At 36.6% G+C, this 20464-nt stretch overlaps 1 protein-coding gene across 1 annotated transcript; it reads right to left on the bottom strand.

Annotated features, from left to right (window-relative positions):
• Positions 1-5806: 5806 nt before the first annotated feature.
• LOC106093075 (protein rhomboid) lies at positions 5807-14807 on the bottom strand. Its single transcript, XM_013260055.2, has 4 exons — positions 13503-14807; positions 7400-7761; positions 6854-7283; positions 5807-6737 (listed from the first exon to the last, which is right to left on the bottom strand). Exons 2-4 carry the CDS (start codon positions 7724-7726, stop codon positions 6409-6411), a joined length of 1086 nt encoding a protein of 361 aa, XP_013115509.1. The 5' UTR covers positions 7727-7761; positions 13503-14807; the 3' UTR covers positions 5807-6408.
• Between the last annotated feature and the right edge of the window lie 5657 nt (positions 14808-20464).

Below are 20464 nucleotides of genomic sequence, written 5' to 3'. Positions count from 1 at the left end.
CTTATATTTTATGTACAACCTCGTACAAGGCAGTCTCCACGGACCTTCCCTTGACATAGGCATGCTGTTTGTATTTGAGCAGTTCGCTGGATGTCATATTCTTTATCATGGTGTCCACAATACGTTACATGGTTTTGAGTAGAAAGAACGTAAGGCTTATGGGTCTGTAGGCCTTTGGCGGGCTTAGGTATAAACAGCATAACTTGCCTTGGCGGGCTTAGGTATAAACAGCACCCTTGCCTCCTGCCAGGCTTTCAGTGTATATGCAAGTCCTAGGCACGCTGTGCAATTATGGCCAGATGAGGCGCCAGATAGTCTGCCTCTTTTTGTAGTATCGCTGGAAATATAACATCAGGTTCGGGTGACTTAAATGGTTTGAAGCTCCTCAAGGATCCCTCACCATAAATTCCGTAATTATAATTCTTCGATCAACGTCATTATTCTAAGATTCCGGTGTCTCCGTGAGTCCTGTCGTACCCTATGGAAAATAGGTTTTCATCAAAAGCCTAAACATTTCCTCCGTTGTCTCTGCTCTCACTCCCATGTCGTGTACTAAAGTTTCAGTTTGGACATGGGTTTTTGAGAGAAACTTTTTTATCTTGGCGGCGTCATTAACGCTATCGACATGTTCGCAGAAAAGCTTCTAGGAGGCACGCTTTGCCGCTTTGGTAATCTTATTGTATTCCTTGAGCCCTGAGTAATATACATCCCAATAAATTTCCGCTTTTTTACGACGTGCTCTGCTAAAAAGTCTGCGGACCTCTTCCCCAATATTGCAAATCTCCCCGGTCATCCAGCGCCTTTTTCCTTTCTTGAAGAGGACAACTATCTTCGCAGGACCCCACCAGTGCAGTCGTAATCCTGTTAACATTTTCGTCAATGTCTACTATGCTTAGACAATTCTCTTCCTAAAACAGAGAAAGAGTGTTCCATGGAGACCCTCCAATCCTGAACCTCACCGATTAGATTTTCCGAACATATTGTCACATCTAATACCTCCTTCCTAATCCTATTAACAAAGGTAGCGGTGTTACCAATATTAAGTGTTATTAGGTCGTTAGTATTCAAGGCAGGGTTGCCAGGGCTTGGCCTCGCTTATTAGTGTTGGTACTACCCCACGAAACATGGTGAATGTGTGTGGATGACCTCAATCATTGGCCCTCCAGTAAATGGGCATCTTGGTAATTGGTGATGATCTCATCGTCTGCTCCCTGTTCTTTAGACTGCATTGACTTTCCTGTCACTGCACTGCCTGATGTCATCGTTTTAGGTTCTTTGCCTAGTCTAGTCTTCCGACTCTTTATAAAGTCGGTAATTGTTCCATTGTCGGGTCTCTTTTCGTTAAGCTGTATTCGGTTTCCATTCTCTGTACTGCCTGATGTTTCAATATTAGGATCTGTGCCTATCTTAGCCTTCCAAATCTTAAATAAATGGGCTTCTTGGGAGTAGGTGATGGTACCATCATCGGCCCCTTGTTCGTTGGGTTGCATTGAGACTCCTGTCGCTGCGCTGTCTAATGTTTCAATATTAGGATCTTTACCTATCCCAGTATTCAGAATCTTGCAGTCGGTGATGGGTTCGTCATCTGTTCCCTGTTTGTTAGGTTGTGTTGGGTCTCTCGCCAATGCACTGTCTGATATTTTAGTATCAGGATCTTGATTTTAGTATCAGGATTGAGAGGCCGTGATTGTCTCATCGTCAGCACCCTGTTCGTTGGGCGGTGTTTGAGTCACCTACCACTGCACGGCCTGATGTCTCAAAATGAGAATTTCTGCCTATCCTAGTCTTCCCAATCTTGAAAAAGACAGCTTTGCTCCCGTAGTGCGCCATATATATAGACTTATCCAAACATGTCACCGAGACTTGATCAATGTCAACCACAAGGAGAGTTCCTTCCTTCTTCTTCCCTCTGGGGAAGACCTACCACTTCTCTGCTACCAAACCTTGGTTTTGCTTGCCCAAGAATCCCAACAACAAATTTACTGACCCATTCCTTGATGAAGACCGTCGCCTTTGTGAGCTGGGGGATATCCATCTTTCTCACCAGGTCGAGCTTTGCGCCCTCCCAAGGAGCGTAAATACCTCTGACGAGCTGTTTGACGGTATCAATACATTCCGCCGACGCAAAACGCAGCGTAAAGATGTCCCCTCTATACTCGCAGCTCATCATTTGTATGAGTGGACCCTACAGAGTTCCACACATGTTCGAAAATCCGATCGCTAACCAGATCCTCTACTTGGGGCCGATGATCTGGTGGAATCCTTCCGGATGCACAGCCGATATTGATGACTGCATAAGTCAGCTCATCTCTGTTGTGCTTCCTTGCCACTCTGGCATAATAGGGCGGCTCCTAACCATTCTTAGCGACCATCTTCCTCTTCCGTGATGGCTGTGGCCTCAGTTTGGAAGTCACAGTCCTCCATGAAGACTCAGGTTCCGTGCGCTCTTCCTTCGTTCCTGTTCCGACTTTGTCTACTTCCGCAGAACACACTCTGGAGTCTGCATTGCAGGATGGCTGGCTTGGTTTTCCCAGAGTACTTGAAAGCGGGGAGCTCTTTTTCTTCTTAAAATTCTGCTTAAAATTTATGCAAAATAAATTTAGTTGAAGAGCATTATTTTATTCTACATACCAAACTTCTGTCAAAGCTGTAAAAATTAGAGCTTCAAGGAACCGAACAAGAATGATCGAGAAACCGGTTTACATGGGAGTAATATCATGTTATAGACCGATTTGGACCGTACTTTGCCGTACACAGCTATTGGAAGTCATAACCGAATACTGTGTGCAAAATTTCACCCAAGTCGGACAAAAACTGCGTCTGCCATAGGCTCAAGAAATCAAATCGGTAGATCGGTTTATATGGGAGCTTTATCAGGTTGTACACCGATTCGGACTGTACTTTGCACAGTTGTTGGAAGCCTTAACAGAACACTACATGCAAAATTTCAGTCAAATCGAACAAAACTTGCGGCTTCCAGGGGCTAAAGAAATCGAATCGGGAGATCGTACTTGGCATTGCTGTTGAAAGTGTTAACAGAACACTACGTGCAAAATTTCTGCCAAATCGGACAAAAATCGCGGCTTGTTACAGGTGGAATGACTAGATTTATAAACCTCAATCCAATGGTGGTGGATATAAAAAGATATACTTCATCGGGTCGCAAATGAATATTTTGAGGTATTGGAAACGGAATGACTTGAATAGTATCCCCCTATTCTTTGATGCTGGCCATAACAATGACTAAAGAAGACCTTCCAGCATCTATTCCCAGAGGAAATAATAAGTTTGGAATCTTTTACAAGCTGCCATGTACTTCCTCTATCGTTTCATATTTAACACTTAATAAAGAAACTCGTTGTGGATCTTCTACCAAGCTTTTTAAAAAGCCCTGTTTTGCGAATGCTTCCCTATTTTTCCGCTGGATTCGTCATACCCTACACCACCACTGTGGTACAGGGGATTATAACTTTGTGCATTTTTTTGCAACGCTAATAAGGAGACGAGGAAGACCCAGTGATAAGTATACCGATCGGCTTAGAATCACATCCTGATTCGTTTTAGTTATGTCCATGTATTCTGCTTGTCCATGTATTCTTGTAAACAAGGTACAGGTCGCATTTGTTGTTCGATTGTCATGAAAATTTTAAAAAGGAACTTTTATGACTCCAGGACGAACACTATTAAAATCGGATCAGATTTAGATATAGCTCCCATATATATCGTTCATCCGGTTTGGACTTTGAAGGCCGTAGTCGCCACAATCATGGTCCTATCTTTACAGATTTTTGCGCGAGATGTTTTATTTGACGTCCAAGTATGTGGGCAAAATTTCATTAAAATCTGATCAAAATTAGATATAGCCCCCCATATATATCTTTCCTCCGATATGGCCTTTGAAGGCCACAATTTTATTCCGATCTTTACCAAACTTTGCATGAGATGTTTCATTTGACGTTCCAATAGGCATATACAATTTCTTTAAAATCGGATCAGATTTAGATATAGCTCCCATACATATCTTTCTTCCAATATGGACGGTCTTCAATCGTAGTCGCCACAATCTTGGTTCGATCTTTACAAAATTCAGCACGAGATGTTTTATTTGACGTGCCACAACGGATCAGATTTAGATATGGTTCCCATATATACGGAGCAATACGTGTGCAAAATTTCATAAATATCGGTTCAGATTTAGATATAGCTCCCATATATATCTTTCATGTGATATGGCCCTTCAGGATGTATTAGGCGCAATTTAGGTCAATACATCAATAGGCATGCAAAATTAGAGTCTGACTATATTTCAACATAGGTTCCATGCATTAAAAGTGGTGTAGGGTATTATGTAGTCGGCTTCGCCCGACGTTTGCCATACCTTACTGGGTTTGCTTATAAATTCTGGTAAAGAGGAAAAGAGTAAATGAAACAAATTTAATTTAATTTTTTTTTTTCAATATGATAACATTTTGTTTTTATTATTATGTTTTTGTTTTTTCTTTTTCTCGTTTTGTTTAATTCTCTTCTTTGTTTTTTCGTCGTATTGTTTTTTTTTTTTTTTGCTATATTGGATTGGAAAGAGCGTGGACACATACATTCACTTAAATGTTACAGAGTATTTTGTTGTTGTTGTTGAATTTGAATAAAGTTTTAGTTTAGTTGCTAGTGTGGCTTAATATTCTCTTGACAATTGGGTGGTTTTCTATACTCGTGGGTGTTGGTTTGGGTGTAACTATGTGGGATGGGATGGTTGCTTGGTTATGTTTGCATATGGTGGAGGGGGGGGTGGGAGGGTCGTTTAACTTTAATACATCATATTGATGTTTAGTTTTCATTGTGTGTGTGAGTGTTGTTCTTTTTTCTTTCATTTCTACTTTTCTTACATAATTTTTGGCATTTGGTTTAACATTTTGATTTTGTTTTGTCATAACATTGGAAAACTATTGAAGGACTAAAGGGTGTGAGAGCATTTGGTGGAGGAATTGTTTGCAGGGGGGTCTATTGGGGACTATGGTTATGCTTGGTTTAAGTTTTCATTTTATTTTTTTTGCTTGGATTTCTCTTATTATTAGTGATTATAGGTTTTATTGATTCTTCTTACAAAATATTGAACACGAAGACTTGTTTTGAAGTTTACTTTGCTATTTCTTTTTTCTTGTGAGGGCCTTTTACACTTCTAGCGTTGTTAAAGTTTGCAAGGATTTTGATGGTCATGTGTGTGTGTGTGTGTGTGTGTGTGTGTGTGTGATGGTGTGCATGTATGTGTTACTCTCTTTTTGTGTGGTTGAGTGTATGCAAGAGATTTCTTTGGTTTAATTTGTTGTTGTTTATTTAGTTTTAGTGTTCCTTTTTGTCGATTTTAGATTTTGTTTGTTTTCTTCTTTTGTCTGAGTGATAATAAATTAAAAATTAAATAATAATAATAATAATAAAAACAATAATAATAATTAAATAAAATAAAATGTAAATAACATGTTTTGGATTTTAAATACAACTTCGTTTCGAATACAACTTTTTGTTGTTGTGTTTTTGTTAGTTTTCCTTTGTATGCCTGTGTATGATTTTTTTTTGTTTTAGTTTAATTATAATAATAATAATAATACTTTGTGTGAACATGAGTGTTAAATTTTATGTATTTTCTCCTAGTTGAGTTTCTTTAGTAGTTTGGTTTTGTGAGAGATTTCTTTTGTTTCGTTTTTCTTTTTGTTTTTTGATTATTTGTAATAATTCATAAAATGTTTAACAAATTTTCAAAAAATAAAGGATGACTAGTGCGTGCATTAGTTTTTTATGTTTTTTTTCTATATTCAAAATTTCTTTGCTTTCTTTAGATTGGGTTTATTAATGCAAGGCTTGAGAGTTTGTTGTCGTTGTGTTAGGTTAATTAAATAAATAAATTATAAAACATATATGATTAACAAAACAAAATGATGCATTGATGTTTGTGGTCTTCTTGTTTTTTTTTTTTGTTTAATGTACAAATGTATAAATTACAATAAATTATTTTCATACTTTGTGAGTTTGCTTTTGTTTTTAGTTTTAATTAATAATTAGAGTTTGTTTTTTGTTTCTTTTTATGAAGTAAATTCAGTCTTTGGTATTATCACAACATTTGTTTACACAATTCTTTCATAATTATTTTTCCTTTTTCTTCTTGAGGGGCTAAAGGGAAAGAGGGGGCCATTTTTCGCTTGCATTTTTAAAAGGCAAAACGAAAATTTATAAATACTTGTAAATTGAATGAGGGGCAGGGCAGGGCAGGGAGGAGAAGGGGCAATGCAATGCGAGTACATACAAAAATAAATGAAAGAATCTATCGAACGGGATAAATGATAGGACTTTTTCCTTAGAGCGCTTAAATAGATGAATTTAGTTTAGTGTTGTTGTTGTCGTTGTATGTGTGAGTATTTATGAAACGCCCAAATCGTGTAGCAAATGCTGTGTAATAACTTCACTTTGTTCTTCCATGAGTTGAGCGGTCACCGTGTTGATCAGATTGAAGACTATAGCGAACACGGTGAATGCACAGTAGATTCCGAGTGCTAGCCACCAAATGAGATTTTCATAGGAGCGATGCTCGAAATTCTTAAGCACCAAGAGACCAATGGTCAGACCAGCCAGAGCACCGGTCAAATGGGCAATATACGAGACGGGAGGCGCCTCATTGCTGTTGCTGCTGCTGCTCTCGCCGATGGCCAGATATTGTGTATAGAATGCATATCCCAGATCGCAAAATACTAAAAATAAAATAAAATTAAAAGGAAACAATTAGCAAAAATTTTCTATTTTTTATTTTTTTTTTAAGAAAGTTGTCTTCTTTTCAATTTTCCTTTTTTGTTTTCAAAACACTTACCAAATATCACCACCGACACCAATTGGGCTACGGCATATTTCATTTGACCATAGTTCAGAGTAATATTGGCCAAATGTGCTGCCAATAGGGCATATACACCACCGCTGGCGCCCACCAAATACACCTCAGAGTCCACTACACTGGTCCCCAGAGAGCCGGCAAATACACCGGCAAAATAGATGATGGCCACCCGTATGGAGCCATGCATCACTTCCAGGGGTATGCCATAGAATAGCTGGATAACCACATTGAAGCCCAAATGGAACCAGTTGGCATGCAAAAACATATAGGAGATGAAACGCCACACCTGAAGGCGGCGATCTGGTCGATAGATGAACACCGAATCTGTGGGTATGGCCAAGGGCAAATCTAGGGATTTGACCGTTGCGTCTTTGCGCACTGTCATAATGTCGTAAACAAAGACGGCGATCTAAAAGTTAAAAGAGAACAAAATATCCAAAATTAGTTTTATGAAAAAAAAAAACAAAAACAAAAATAAAAGATTTTTTTCTTAAATAACTGCTTTCAAGTCTCGCATATACTTACTTCTAGAAGTGAAATCATTAAAATGAATATGGGCCAACTTTTGCGATGATGATCGGCTTTGAAATAAACCGCTTCCATGTCTGAGGCTGCTGATGCGGCGGCCAATTCAAGGGCCAGTTTGTGCTGGTGCTGTGGCGCCTTCTGCATGTAAATGTGTTCCGAGTGCTTGGTGCAGCAGGTGGCACTGTTTACACTGCTATCAGTATCATACGAGGACGATGATGCCGATGAGAATGTTATAGATTGTGGAATGTCTATGATAATCGATTCAAAGGTGGAATCCAATGAGTTTGATTGCTGGCTTTGTTCAACGGCATTGGACGCCATGTTTTCTCTTTTCAATTAATGCAAGTCTTTTTTTTCTGTAAAGAAACAACAACAAATAAATAAAAGGAAACTTAATTTATTTTCTTCAACTATGAGTATGTGTGATATCTAAAAGAAATAAACAATCAATGGTGGGAGCTTTACTACAAGCGGCAAAGAGGGGAGCTTATGTAGTTGTTGTTTGTGTAAAAGCAAAAACTTTTTGGTTGCTGCTTTTGCTGCAAAGTGGTGTGAAATAAATGCAAGTTCATAAATTTTCCTCAAAATGCACTTTTCCTTTCTGTTCTTTGGGTTAGTTTATTTCATTTTTTTTTGGTATACCCCAATGATCGATATAGCAAGTTGTAATCGTGTGGTTTGTTCAAATAGACTTTTATTTACATGAATGCCATAAATCCTCTACACAATGTTTGTTTACAAACACAAGTAACCTAGTTTCCGTTTTTGATACTGTTGTTGTAGTTTTTTGGTATTTTGGGGAATTCACCTCCTACATCCTGTGAGTGGGAGATGGGCAATGGCCGGGGGGAGGGGGGTGCCTTTATGAGTTTTTAATTTTTAATTGAATTCGAAATTCACACAGACAAATTGTTTTGCTTGCATTGCTGACTAAGTGTGTCATATACACAAGAAATGTTGAGAAAAACTAACAATACAAAGCGAAGCAACCAAATGGTAACAACAATAACCAGATTACTTATCTTCAAACGTAAAGTGCGATGGGGGGAGGGGGGTAGAAGAAAAAAACAAACGTTATCAAGGTCTTCTCTACACATCAAACAACAATACTTCCATAGAAAATCATGGCTTAAGAAAATTGCCATCATCATCAGAGTCACAGTCATTGTCAACAGCGCAAAACATCACAAAATTATGTTTAATCGCATTCGTTTCAATTACAGTGACAAGCCACAAAACAAATCATTAAATTGCTATTATATTCTCTACATGGAACCAAGCATCACAGACCATAGACTTGCTGGCTGGAATATGGACAAAGGCATCAGCAAAGAAAAAAAAAAGCGAAAAAAAAGCGAACAAAAAAGACAAAAAAAAACGCCAGCAAATGGAAAAATAATAAAAAGGTTGGCAAAAAAATTTTTTAAGGTGTCTTTTTTGCTTGTCACATAAAACTCTTAGGAATTTTCTAAAGCATCCAAACTATGTTGGCTGTAGTACCTTGGGTCAAGACATGTGAAAATTCCCGAAACAAAACAAAATTAAGTTTGTAATAGATTGTGTCACATTTTATGCTTAAATTGGTTTTAATGACCAAGCACTAAATACAGAGTCAGCCAGCCGCAAGCTTCTTGGGACCCCAACAGCCATCTGTGCCATGGGAAAATTTCCAATCAGCCTCAAGGGTGTTCAAACTGCGGCAATGGCTACTGCTGTTACCAGGGGCCTTTGTTTACTTCTAATTTTCAATGTTTTGGCCTTTGGGCCAGTGTGGCTTATTTGTGTTGCCCTACGATTATGACAATAAAGAAGTTGTTAACAAGTTGTTAGACCAAAAAAGCTGACGACAACAACAAAATAATAATTAACACTTTGTCAAAGGCCGACGGTAAGCCATAGACCAGTAGACTCTAGTAGCCACTTGACCACTGTGGTATTGCATTTTTTTTTTGTTTTTAAATATTTTCCTCCATGCACATTAAGGACATTTTCTAAGGTTTTTACTTGGCCCAAAACGGCAACACTGACCATAGTAGAGACACCAAGTAAACTTGAGAAAATTTTTAAGAGTTACAATTTAATAATAACAACAAATCAAAAGCCTTTGTGTGACATATCATGCCACATTTGGATGAGTTTGAATGAGAGTAGGTTTAAAGATCTCAAGCATTGTGGGTGGAAGGTTTTAGATTTATTACATGAAATAAGTGAAGTTTCAATTGTTGTAACAAATAAAAAGGAATGTGAGTGCTAAGCCTTTTCAGTGGGTGGAGTAGAGATGAGAAGCCATAGGCAAGACTCAGGAAGCCTGCTTTACAGTTTGGGGATTATAATTGGCACTCGAACTTCGAGTACTGGGATCTACTAGTTGTTTTGGTAAAACGTAGTGTTTTTATCATTTATTCACTTAATTTTTTATACACAAAATTATTGGAATAAAATTTAAACATTTTCAACTTTTAAATGTTTTTTATTTGACTATTTGCCGCCTTTCGACTACTAGGTATGGCCTATGTAGATGTATTGCTTTTGAAATTTCAATTAAAAGAAGCACTCTAATTACTTTATATATTAATTGCAAAAACCATTTCATATATGATAGAGGAAGATGATGAAAAAGCGTTAGATTTAACTAAAGTCCAAGGCATTTCGTGTTTGCAGCGCACAAAAAAAAAAAAAACCAAAATAATATACAAACAAATTCAACAGCCATAAAACTATAGCTACTAGGCAACAGTTTTATAAGTAAATACATATTGCATGTTATAGTTAGCTACATGGCACTGTCTATCCATAGAAACGAAACAATACGAAACCAACATCAAAAAAAAAAAAAATGGAATGTAAAAATAATAACAAATTTTCTTTAATAAAAATGTTATTATTATTGGTAATGTTATCACGGACTGCACTTTGGGTATGTGCATAAATAATTGCTGTGTTGTTCAAGCGGAGAAATCTTCATTTTAGAAAATCTGAAACAGTTTCTGTGATGGTTGTTGCGTTGGTTTTTTCGCTTCACATTGTTTTTTTTTTGCTGTTTTATGGCAAATTGCTTAATTATATTATCGTTGTACTACATATATACTCCGTTGTTGCATGTTTATGGTTGGCTAAGCAATTCTAACTTCAAACTTGCTTTAATCTTTGGCTATGGGGTAAAAATAACTGATTTTCATGTTAACCTAAGCAACATGCGTAGCTGCAAAAACGAATTTAAATCAAAGAAAATTATTAACACGTATGCTAAATTCCATTATGGCGCAAAAGAATGGGAAAGATATGCAGAGGCAGATTAGAAAAGAACAACTAATAATTTTTAAACTTTTTTCATTTGGAGGTATGTAGAACGAGAACTAAATAAATAGAATTAAATAATACAATATGTTTAAACTTTCTTCATTTGCATGATTTCTAAAGCATTGGATTATATTGCTATAATATTTGTGCGATTTTTTTTATAAGGAACATTTATTGACTTTAACAAAAAAAAAAACGTATTGTATCATAGGGAAGTTAAAAATATTGTGAGTTCACAGCAACAAACCGGATCATCAGTCCAAATGGTTTAATATGCTCGCTAACTGAAGTATTGAAGAACCATAGATGGTTTTAACAACAATTGCAGAATTGTGATGCCATTTAACATATCTCAAACAATATCAAGCTGTAATCAGGCATAGAATGCGATTGTTATTTTAACAAGATCCTAATAATACTCCCTACGGGAGAACATTAGGAATTTTGTTTGTTTTTAAGTGTGCAGTCCCATTTCATGTTTAGGTCAGTCGAAAAGGACTATTGATATAGGCCATGCAAAGGAATAGGAATAAATGTCGTAAATGTTTTCGAAATTTTAGGCAAGTTATTGATTCAGTTAAATGGGCAAAACTATGGTCGTGCAATTATTTATTTAAAATATAAAGTTGGAGGCCACCGTGGCGCAAAGGTACGCATGTCCCCCTATGGCGCCGAACGCCTGGATTCAAATCCCGGCGTTTACATCAGAAAACATTTTAGCTGTGGTTATACCCCTACTAGTGTTGGCTACCCTGCCTCGTTAAAACTTCTCTACCAAGTGGTGTCGCTATGCGGCACGCTGTTCGGACTCCGCACAAAAAGGAAACCCTTAGCATTGTTTCTAAATGGAATTTTCATGGGAAATTTAGTAGTATTTCTTATATGAAAACTTCTCTCCAAAGAGGTGTCGCACTGCGGCATGCCGTTCGGAATCGGCTATAAAAATTGGCCCCCCTATTATTGAGCTTAAACTTGAATCGGACTGCACCCATTGATATGTGAGAAGTTTGAGTCTGTTGCTTAGTAGAATGTTCATGGGCAAAAACACATAGAGGCAATATAGGCCCTGAATTTTTGCTGTTTTGTAATTTGCTTGTTGGAAAATGTATAAGCAACTATTCGATACAAAATAATTAATTAATAGTTAAGTAAAAATCAAAATTTGATATATCTGTAGAAATATGGGCAAACTCTATAACTTGAAATGAAAAATTTTAAAACATCTCGAAAAAACACACAAAATGGCCTACAAAACTTTTTGTTTATATAGGAAAGATAGTATTACCATCCTTCCTTTAAAATTTGCTTAAATTTATATACAACAAGTTTTGAATGCTATTTTCAGTGCTTTTGTGGCAATATGACAAAACCCCATAACTCGAGTTGGGGTTTTTGTCATATTTCCACAGATACTAAATTAATGCTTACAATAGCAAATACACATGGGAACCTCTCAATTAATGTAAGATATAACAAAAGATCTCAAGACATTTTTATTAAAATATTTTTGTTTATGACTACTCGCACCCCCTTTTCCTAAATTCCAAATAATCATACCGTTTGCCTCATAAATGAAATTACTCACCAAAAATTGAAATGATTCACTATCACGATATCCCAACTTAAAAATGTTGAATGGCACAATATGTTTCTGAGTATGATATTTAGTATGGTCAAGGTAATCCCCCTTTCCATCTCTTAAAAATTTCATACAACTTAAAGCACTACACAAAAGGTCTAGCAGAAAGTATGTAAAAATTAAAGTATGTAAATTCAAAAACAAACTAAATAGAATGGAAACGGTGGTGACAATTTTATTAAAGGTTTAAAAATCTAAATACTAATGCTCGGAAATGTTTGAAATTTTATATTCATAAAGTATGTTTTTTTTTTTGAAAATTTTCCCTGATTCCTTTTTGAATAACACAGACAAAAAATCATAAATTTTTTATGTAATTTAAATATATATTATTTCTGTAGTTCGATTGAAAAAAAAAAAAATAGAAAATCTGCTTTACTAAAATAAACAAAAATGTGTACACAATTTTTTTTGGCAGATTACAATTCAATGTGCAAAAAATAAGCAAGCGTTTTTTCTGTTCGTTTTGCGCTTAGTTTGGTCTACAATGATTTTTTGGGATATCAGAAGTGTATTCTTCAGCTTTAGTGAATTGCTTTCAATCAAAGAATAGCGTAGCAAAAACTCTTAGAATACTTTGCTATCAAAAGTATTTATAAAAAACATAACAAAAGTTATAATAAATTTTGATGAACATTTTTTAAAAAAACTTAAAAAAAAGGAAAATTGTGTTGCAAATAATAATATTAATTTTAGCCCTAAAATACCCATAGCAATAGTCAGCACGGCGGAGTCCATAAGGACCTAATGAATAAAAAATTTCAAATGCAGCATAAAAGTTGCTTCCAGCAGCTTTTTTTGTAACATTTTATAAAAAGAAAATTATATTGCAAATCATAATTTTGAGCTTAGCCCTAAAATACCCATAGCAATAGTCAACATGAGGAAAAAAGTAAAAGTTGCCCCCAGCGACTACACTTCATTGGGTATTTAATTTTGAAAGCAAATCTTCGAAACAAATGCTTTCTATCATTATACAAAGTTAAGAAAAAGTTTTAATTCACATTTTGGTTTTAGAAACACAATTATGTTTAAGCCAATCATTTCTTGAGCCCCATTTAACTCAAACTTTTATAAGCATGCCTAATTGTCACATAATTGTAAAACCTTGAAACTTTTGGGTTTACTCTTTCAAAGTTGCATTACTTGTCAACTTACCTTATATTTTAGTATTTAAAACAAAGTCAGTTGTTTTAAGGAGTTGTAGTCCACTTGTTTCCTTGTCTCTGTCTCTCTCTCTTACTCTCTGAGTAGCTTCAAAGCGAAATATATTGAAACAGCTGCTGTTCGAAGTTGTGCGTGGTGGTGGTGGGTAATCCAGACTTGTTGTGACCAACTTCACAAAGCTGGCTGACTGGCCGGCTGCTGCTGTTGCTGACCGAGGCGAAAACGGCTGTAAGCCCAAATTATATGTTCTGTGGTGGGGTTTGTTTTGTTTTATTTTTATGTTTTCTTGTTTTTGTTTTTCTTTCCCTCTCAATGGGGGTAAACTTTAGTTTTAACACTTTTTGTGTGAAGTTGTGTGTGTGTGTGTATGTTTATGTTGAGCTTATTCACTTGTTCTCTCTTACGTTTGTTTGTTCGTTCACTTTGTTGGCCTGGTTATTTGGCGAGATATTTGGCTTTTCGATTTTTTTGCCTTTGAGTGTTGTTGCACTTGCACTGTTGTTGTTCTTATTGTTGTTGGGGCGCCGCCGCTAATGATGATTTGATTGAAGATGAGGAAATTGTTTAGTTTGTTGTTGCTGTTGCTTTCTGCTGCTGGGGGTTCGTTTCGTTTGTTCTTCTTTATAAATTCTTAAGAAATTTTTCTTTTTCACTTCTTGTTGTTGTGGTCGCTGAATTCTTTTTATGCCAACAAACTTATAATTCATTTTGAGCATAACAGGCAAATGTTAAATAATTTTCACTTTTTTCGCTTAAGCAATTTTTCTTAAATTCTAGCAGAGATTTTCTTTGTTTTTTTTTTGTCTACTGCTCAACTTTTTCACTTTTGTTTCTTTGCCGATTCAACAACAATCAATCAAATCAAAAAGTTGTGCGTGTTCGCTTTGTTCCACAAAACAGTAAACAACAAAATAAACGAAAAACATTAAACTTCCAACCGTTGCTTAGCGATGAATGTGTTGTGTGTGTGCTGGTGTTTCTGATTTCGTATCTTTTGAGTTGTAATAGTAATCCACATTAATGTTGTTTTTGCTTTTGGGGGTTGTTGGAGCATTACTATGGGACGAGGGGTTGTAGCATTGGTTTATAGTTTATTCTTTCTATCTCTTTTTTTGCGAGTGTGCTAACGTTTTAAACGACTTTTATGTTGGTTTGTAGTAATCCGTGTCTGCCGTATCTTTCTTTTCACCACTCCGATTATATTTCACAAAAACATCCTTCTACGTTCGCGTTCAACACGCAACTAACCCAGAATGCTAAATTGACGGGTCTACAAATAGTTGTTTGATAAGAGTAACAAAAAGTATCCCAAACATCGGCGACTTGCTCGCAGCCAACAATCGCAACCTACAAAATTCATTGCACACATAAACAAGCACAGTTGATGTTGTGTGCACAACACAATGGATGGATGGGGATGGTTATCTTATGGATACAACAGCGGGCCCAGTAACAAAGCATAAACTGCCAACAGCTGTTTAAGACCAACGCACCATCATACCAAACGAAAAACAAAAGGTCTAGACTAGGCACACTCCTCGAACAGAACCAGCTGGCAACATGTTATGCATCTTCTGCAGGATTGATTGATTCATTGAGAAAACAGTCATTGCATCGAACCTCAAACACCAAGCAGCTGCCAGATGGTATATGCCATCTTAGATATATCCAGCAACGAACATGTTTGGCACGAATTCATGTTGAAGATGCATGCATTCACCAACATAAGTTAGTTATTAGTCACCTATAGTATGCGTGTGTGTGTGCGTGTATGTTTGTCCGAAATTAAATGGAGGGTTTGAGGGCATAGCATGCTGCATTATGGTAGTACTTGCACCCAGCCTCATACATATTTTATATCTTTCATTCTTCTGCTTACCTTTAGAGCTAACTGTCTCTGCTTTAGGGAACGGAAGCGGAGTTCAGTTGGCTGAGTTCCATGGCTTGTTTTAAGGCACGAGATGTACTCTCTCTCTCTCTCTCTCTCTCTCTCTGAATCGGACATTTAGGCATAAACTGAGAGCCAACATTGAGTGTCTTAAACAAGTCTGCAATGACTATCGTTTTTATGGCTTTGTTGAGACTGTTTGTTATGACTTCTTCCCTGTTTATGACAGACAACAATAGCTGTAGAGCAACAACTACAACAGCGGCAGCAATAGGAACCCAAAAGGCAAATACACTGAGGGAACGTTGGTTTTACCTGCAGCTGTGTGTCATACAGGAAATACACACTAAGAAACACCACTCAGCCCTACTCGATGGTGCATTCAACAATGTTGAATGAACTGAGGCAGCACATTATCGATCGCGTAGTATAGCTGGCTGTCTGGTTGTTGGTACGTGCCACACGATGATTTTGTGCAGCCAACAAGTTGGAATATGAATTAATAAAGAAACAACAACCACACCATTCGATTGAACTTCTAAAAATAGAAAATCTACAAAAATGACGATGGATAGGATTGATAGTTGGTTAATAAAGTGCTTGGATAGGTTTGTTAAAAATTAAAAATAGCATTAGCCATAGTTGAATCACCTTTGTTTTGATTGATAAGAGAATTGATAATCGATTCATTTAATTTTTATTTATTTCATAATCTGTAATCAATAACAGTGAGGTTGGCAAAAGGGTATGAAAAACAAATTAAAATAGTGGGTACTTTTTGAAACCAAAATGTGTAATTTTTACTCATACTGCCATATAAAAATGCAAAAAATGGTGTAAACAGTTTTGGGTGATTTGCTCAAATCAAGTGGATTAAAGTGGTTGTGTGAATACATTTTTCCAAATTATTTTGAATATTTATTTAAATTTTAATTTTTGAATAAAAGTAAAAAACAAATTTTAAGCCACTATCTTTCTTACTACCATTTACTACCATTAGCGATGAAAAGTAGATTTTAATGACTTTGATATAAAATCGCACCTGTTGTCAAACATAGTAGGCTAACCTCCATGAATGTATTTGTTAGCATAGAAACCATCAAATGCATCAAGGTGCTAAAACGGTTTCTTGAAATATTACTATTTTCGTGGCAATAAAAATGGCAGACTTTTTATAAACTACTTTTCCCCCAAAACATGATCTGAAATGACGGGAACACATCTATTTAACTAGTTTCATTCGTCCACTTTTTGCCAATCCAAACTGCATTGGGATACCTGTTACCTAAATCGAACTAAAATATTTCTAAGACAGCTATATTCTTGGACATTTTCTCACTACTCGGCGTTTAAGGATTTAACTACGACGGCGATACTTCTTTCCAGATTTCACCTCATTGATAAGGGTTTTTTTGTTACAGCCGAGTCTGAACTCTGATAGATCCCGTGGAGCGTATTTTGTATAATATTGCTTTAAAACTAGAAATAATATCAACCCTATTGTGAATAAAAAAAAATGGTACCACTTCTTACTATTTATGAAAAATTTTAAATAAACAGAAATTATTTTTCACTTTTTCGTCAAAATCAAGTACAAATTTTGTTAGGTTCTCCCGGTTTATACATGTCATGTACCCACCATAGAAGAATTGCATAAGTTTTTCAATTTTATTGACAAAAGGCGAGCATTCTAGAATTGGTATGCAAATGTGTGGTTCAAATGTGTGGTTCATATTTTTATATTCTTAGACCCCTATGTATAAAGAGTTGCCCGCTATGAGGTACGCCGTTTGGAATCGGATACTAAAAGGAAGTCCCTTATATTAGCTTAAAGTAGAATCGGGCAGCACTCACTGATATGCAAGACGTCTTCTGCCTGTTCCTAATGAAATGTTCGTGGGCAATTACTCAAAAATACTTGCCGCCATATTTGGCAGCATTTACTCCACAGGAGTAGGAATAAATCCAAAAGTCGCCTTTCGGCAGCACTACGTCCAGCAGCCGTCCCAACCATCAAGAAAAGCGGCCGCCGACCGGAAATTTCGATTAGGTCTTCAAGTTCATAAAAGTAGGCCTAAAGTAGTTTTGCCCAAGAATGATCCGGTAGATTCAGCCACCGTAACTCCTTTTAGCAAGGAAAAACGCCAACATGCAGAATGTGTGCCCCGCATGGAACCAGGGACAACGCGACACAATTAATCTGTTTATCTGTTCACCAGAACACTCTGGAAGCACCAATTTAGCCATCGATTGTTGGATGAAGACGGAAAATTGTAATCACAACACAGAAATATTGTGACAAGCTGTAGACCATTATTGTGCACTATTAAAATACAAAAATTAAAACAAAAGCAACAATGAACATATTTGTAAACTTTTTCAGCAACCTTAATAACTTCTTTTTGATTATTTTTCTATTGTATGTTTTTTTTCCAAAAAATAACAGGCAAAACAGCTGTTTTCGAATATTCGAAATTCCCTCTCCACATGGGGAGAGGGATCTTCCCATTCAATCAGAATAGGAAGATTTTATTCGAGGGATAAATTAATTTCCAGGTAGTTTTCACAACTGGGCTGCATATCTCTTACCACATTTCGACGACAATACTAATATTAAGGAAATACTTTAGAAATGAGAAGTTATTTTTCCAAATGCCCATAGCTTATGCTAGGCCAATTAGAGAATTCTAAATCTTTCGAGTCTTCCATATATGTATGACCATACAGCTGCGGTCAAAATAATAGCACCAATATTAGTTTTTCAAGTCAATTGACGCGTTTATTCCATATAAGATTGAGAAGATTTGCAGCAAATCTTTTTCCAAATTCAAATGCAACACTGCGTTTGCATTGAATACCGGTTATTATTGGAATTTTTGGGCAGCACTTATTCTTAACATTCGACAATTTCTTATTGAAATTATAAAATTTAGTAGTAATTTAATAAAATCGTTTCACAAATTTAATTGCTGAACACAATAAAAATGCTAATTTCAATAAAAACGCTGTCAAAAACGTCACTGTTGACAAACAAAAGTATAAATCGTAGTGGCAACGGGTTTTGGAGACTTTCTCAAATCAAGAGGATTTGGGCTCTAGTGGAAACATGGTTTAAGGTTAGTAAATTGGTGGATTTGATGGGGGTTTGAAGCATAAAATAATGATTGTTATTTCCTTTTTGGAAATCAAGCAGTCAAAATAATAGCACCTCATATAACGAACTGGCCAAAAATTATATTGATACATTAGAAATAGGAACAACTTGGGAACAATGAAAAATTGTCGATATTTGATTACGTGTCCCTTGTGAGTAATGACAGCATAGCAACACTTTCCAACAGTATGATAAGGTTTTGGCATCCTTCTTAGGAAAAAATAGCAAATTGCATTTCATAGCAGGCATATGTTTGCATAATTTCCTCATGAATGATGACATGTTGGGTTGCATCCATGATATTTCCAATCCAATGTATTGGTCCAATATCTTGGTATGAAAACTAACCCCATCGCACTACGCTGAAACCCCCATGCTTTTCAGGTTTTGTTATGAAATGAGTTTAATTAGTTTTGTTTTGGATGTCTTTTCAACAAGCCTTTTTCACCAGATAACATAAATTTGAACTCATCCGTGAAAATAACTTTCCGCAATTTTTCATGGAGCCACTCTACATGAGTTTTAGCAAAAGTCAATCTACTAGCTATGTGTTTAGCGGAAAGAAGGGGCAATTGTTGCTCCGGCCTATACTCTGCTTGTATCAACATGTCATTTATACCTGTGCGATGGAGGAACACGAGGGTCATTTTCATTCCGAAAGCAACAAAACTCGACCACACGAAGACGAAAAATTTCCGTCCTATTAGTCTGTCATCCTGCACATTCTTGAGAGGTTGACAAACAAATATCTTAGGGCAAAGATCTCTGGAGATCGCCTATCTCGGCAAAAGCTTGCATATTTTAAGCGCAATTCCACTGAAACAGTCCTTCAAGACCTGTTTTGCTGGACAGGAAATTGAACTTGAAATTCAACATTTTGGAAAAGGCAAGAAATGCAACTCTTGCCCTGTACATCTGCAAGAGAGCCATTGTACAAAGTTAGGGGTGTAGACCGCGTGTCATGCAATGGGTATATATTGCAGTTGTCAGACCTATAATGCTTTATGATGTTGTGGTCTGGTGGACGGGGCTTCAAAAGTCTACCTACTACTCAATACTTAACCGGATTCAAAGGATTGCTGTTTGTGCATTACAGCCGCACTTAGGACGACACCATCTGATGCACTGAACTTAATGCTACATCTTACACTACACTATTCCTGATAGAACCGATTGGAACTACGATATCCCTGGTAACAGAAGTTACATAGACTTCTATACGGATGATTCCAAACTAGTGGTGGAATGGCCACGATATAATGTCACTACGACGATTGGCATAAATATCTTCTCAGACAGCCAGGCAGCCATTAAATCCCTGAAGAATGTATTTCTGAACACAAAAACCGCCCTCGACTGTCACAGATCTCTCAATGAGATGGCTGAGCAGTTCACAATTCACCTGCTCTGGGTGTCGGGCCACAGAGATATCCTAGGGTGTAATATGTGGGTATGCCTCTAGCGACATGTAACCCAAGTTTTTAGGACCCGGCCCGAAGGACAGTTGATAGATGGTCACAAAGAGGGGGCTGTGAGCATTCTAAAACTATGTGGCCTAATCTAGAGGTCTACCGGTTTGTTGTCACTGGCTAGAACAGACGTCTCAGTCATTGTGTCCGTCATGACAGGTCACTGTCTGATCGGACACATGCTGACAGACAGACAGGGTTGCCAATAACGACGTTTTGCAGAAGCTGTGAGGACATCGAAGAAGAAGAGACTATAGAATACCTTCTGTGTGTGTGTCCAACACTTGCAACATTTTCTTTTGTTTTCAGATTGCAAAAAGTTGGAAGTAGATTAAAAATATCATGAATACACCAAAAACATCTACAAAACACTTTATCTTTTCATTTTGGAGCTATATAGCGTATAATTTTGTCCAACTTTCAATAGATCTATAATTTGTAA

This window comes from Stomoxys calcitrans, chromosome 1 (genome assembly GCF_963082655.1).
Source record: "Stomoxys calcitrans chromosome 1, idStoCalc2.1, whole genome shotgun sequence".
Taxonomy (NCBI): Eukaryota; Metazoa; Arthropoda; class Insecta; order Diptera; family Muscidae; genus Stomoxys; species Stomoxys calcitrans.
This window is presented reverse-complemented; position numbering and strand designations above follow the sequence as displayed.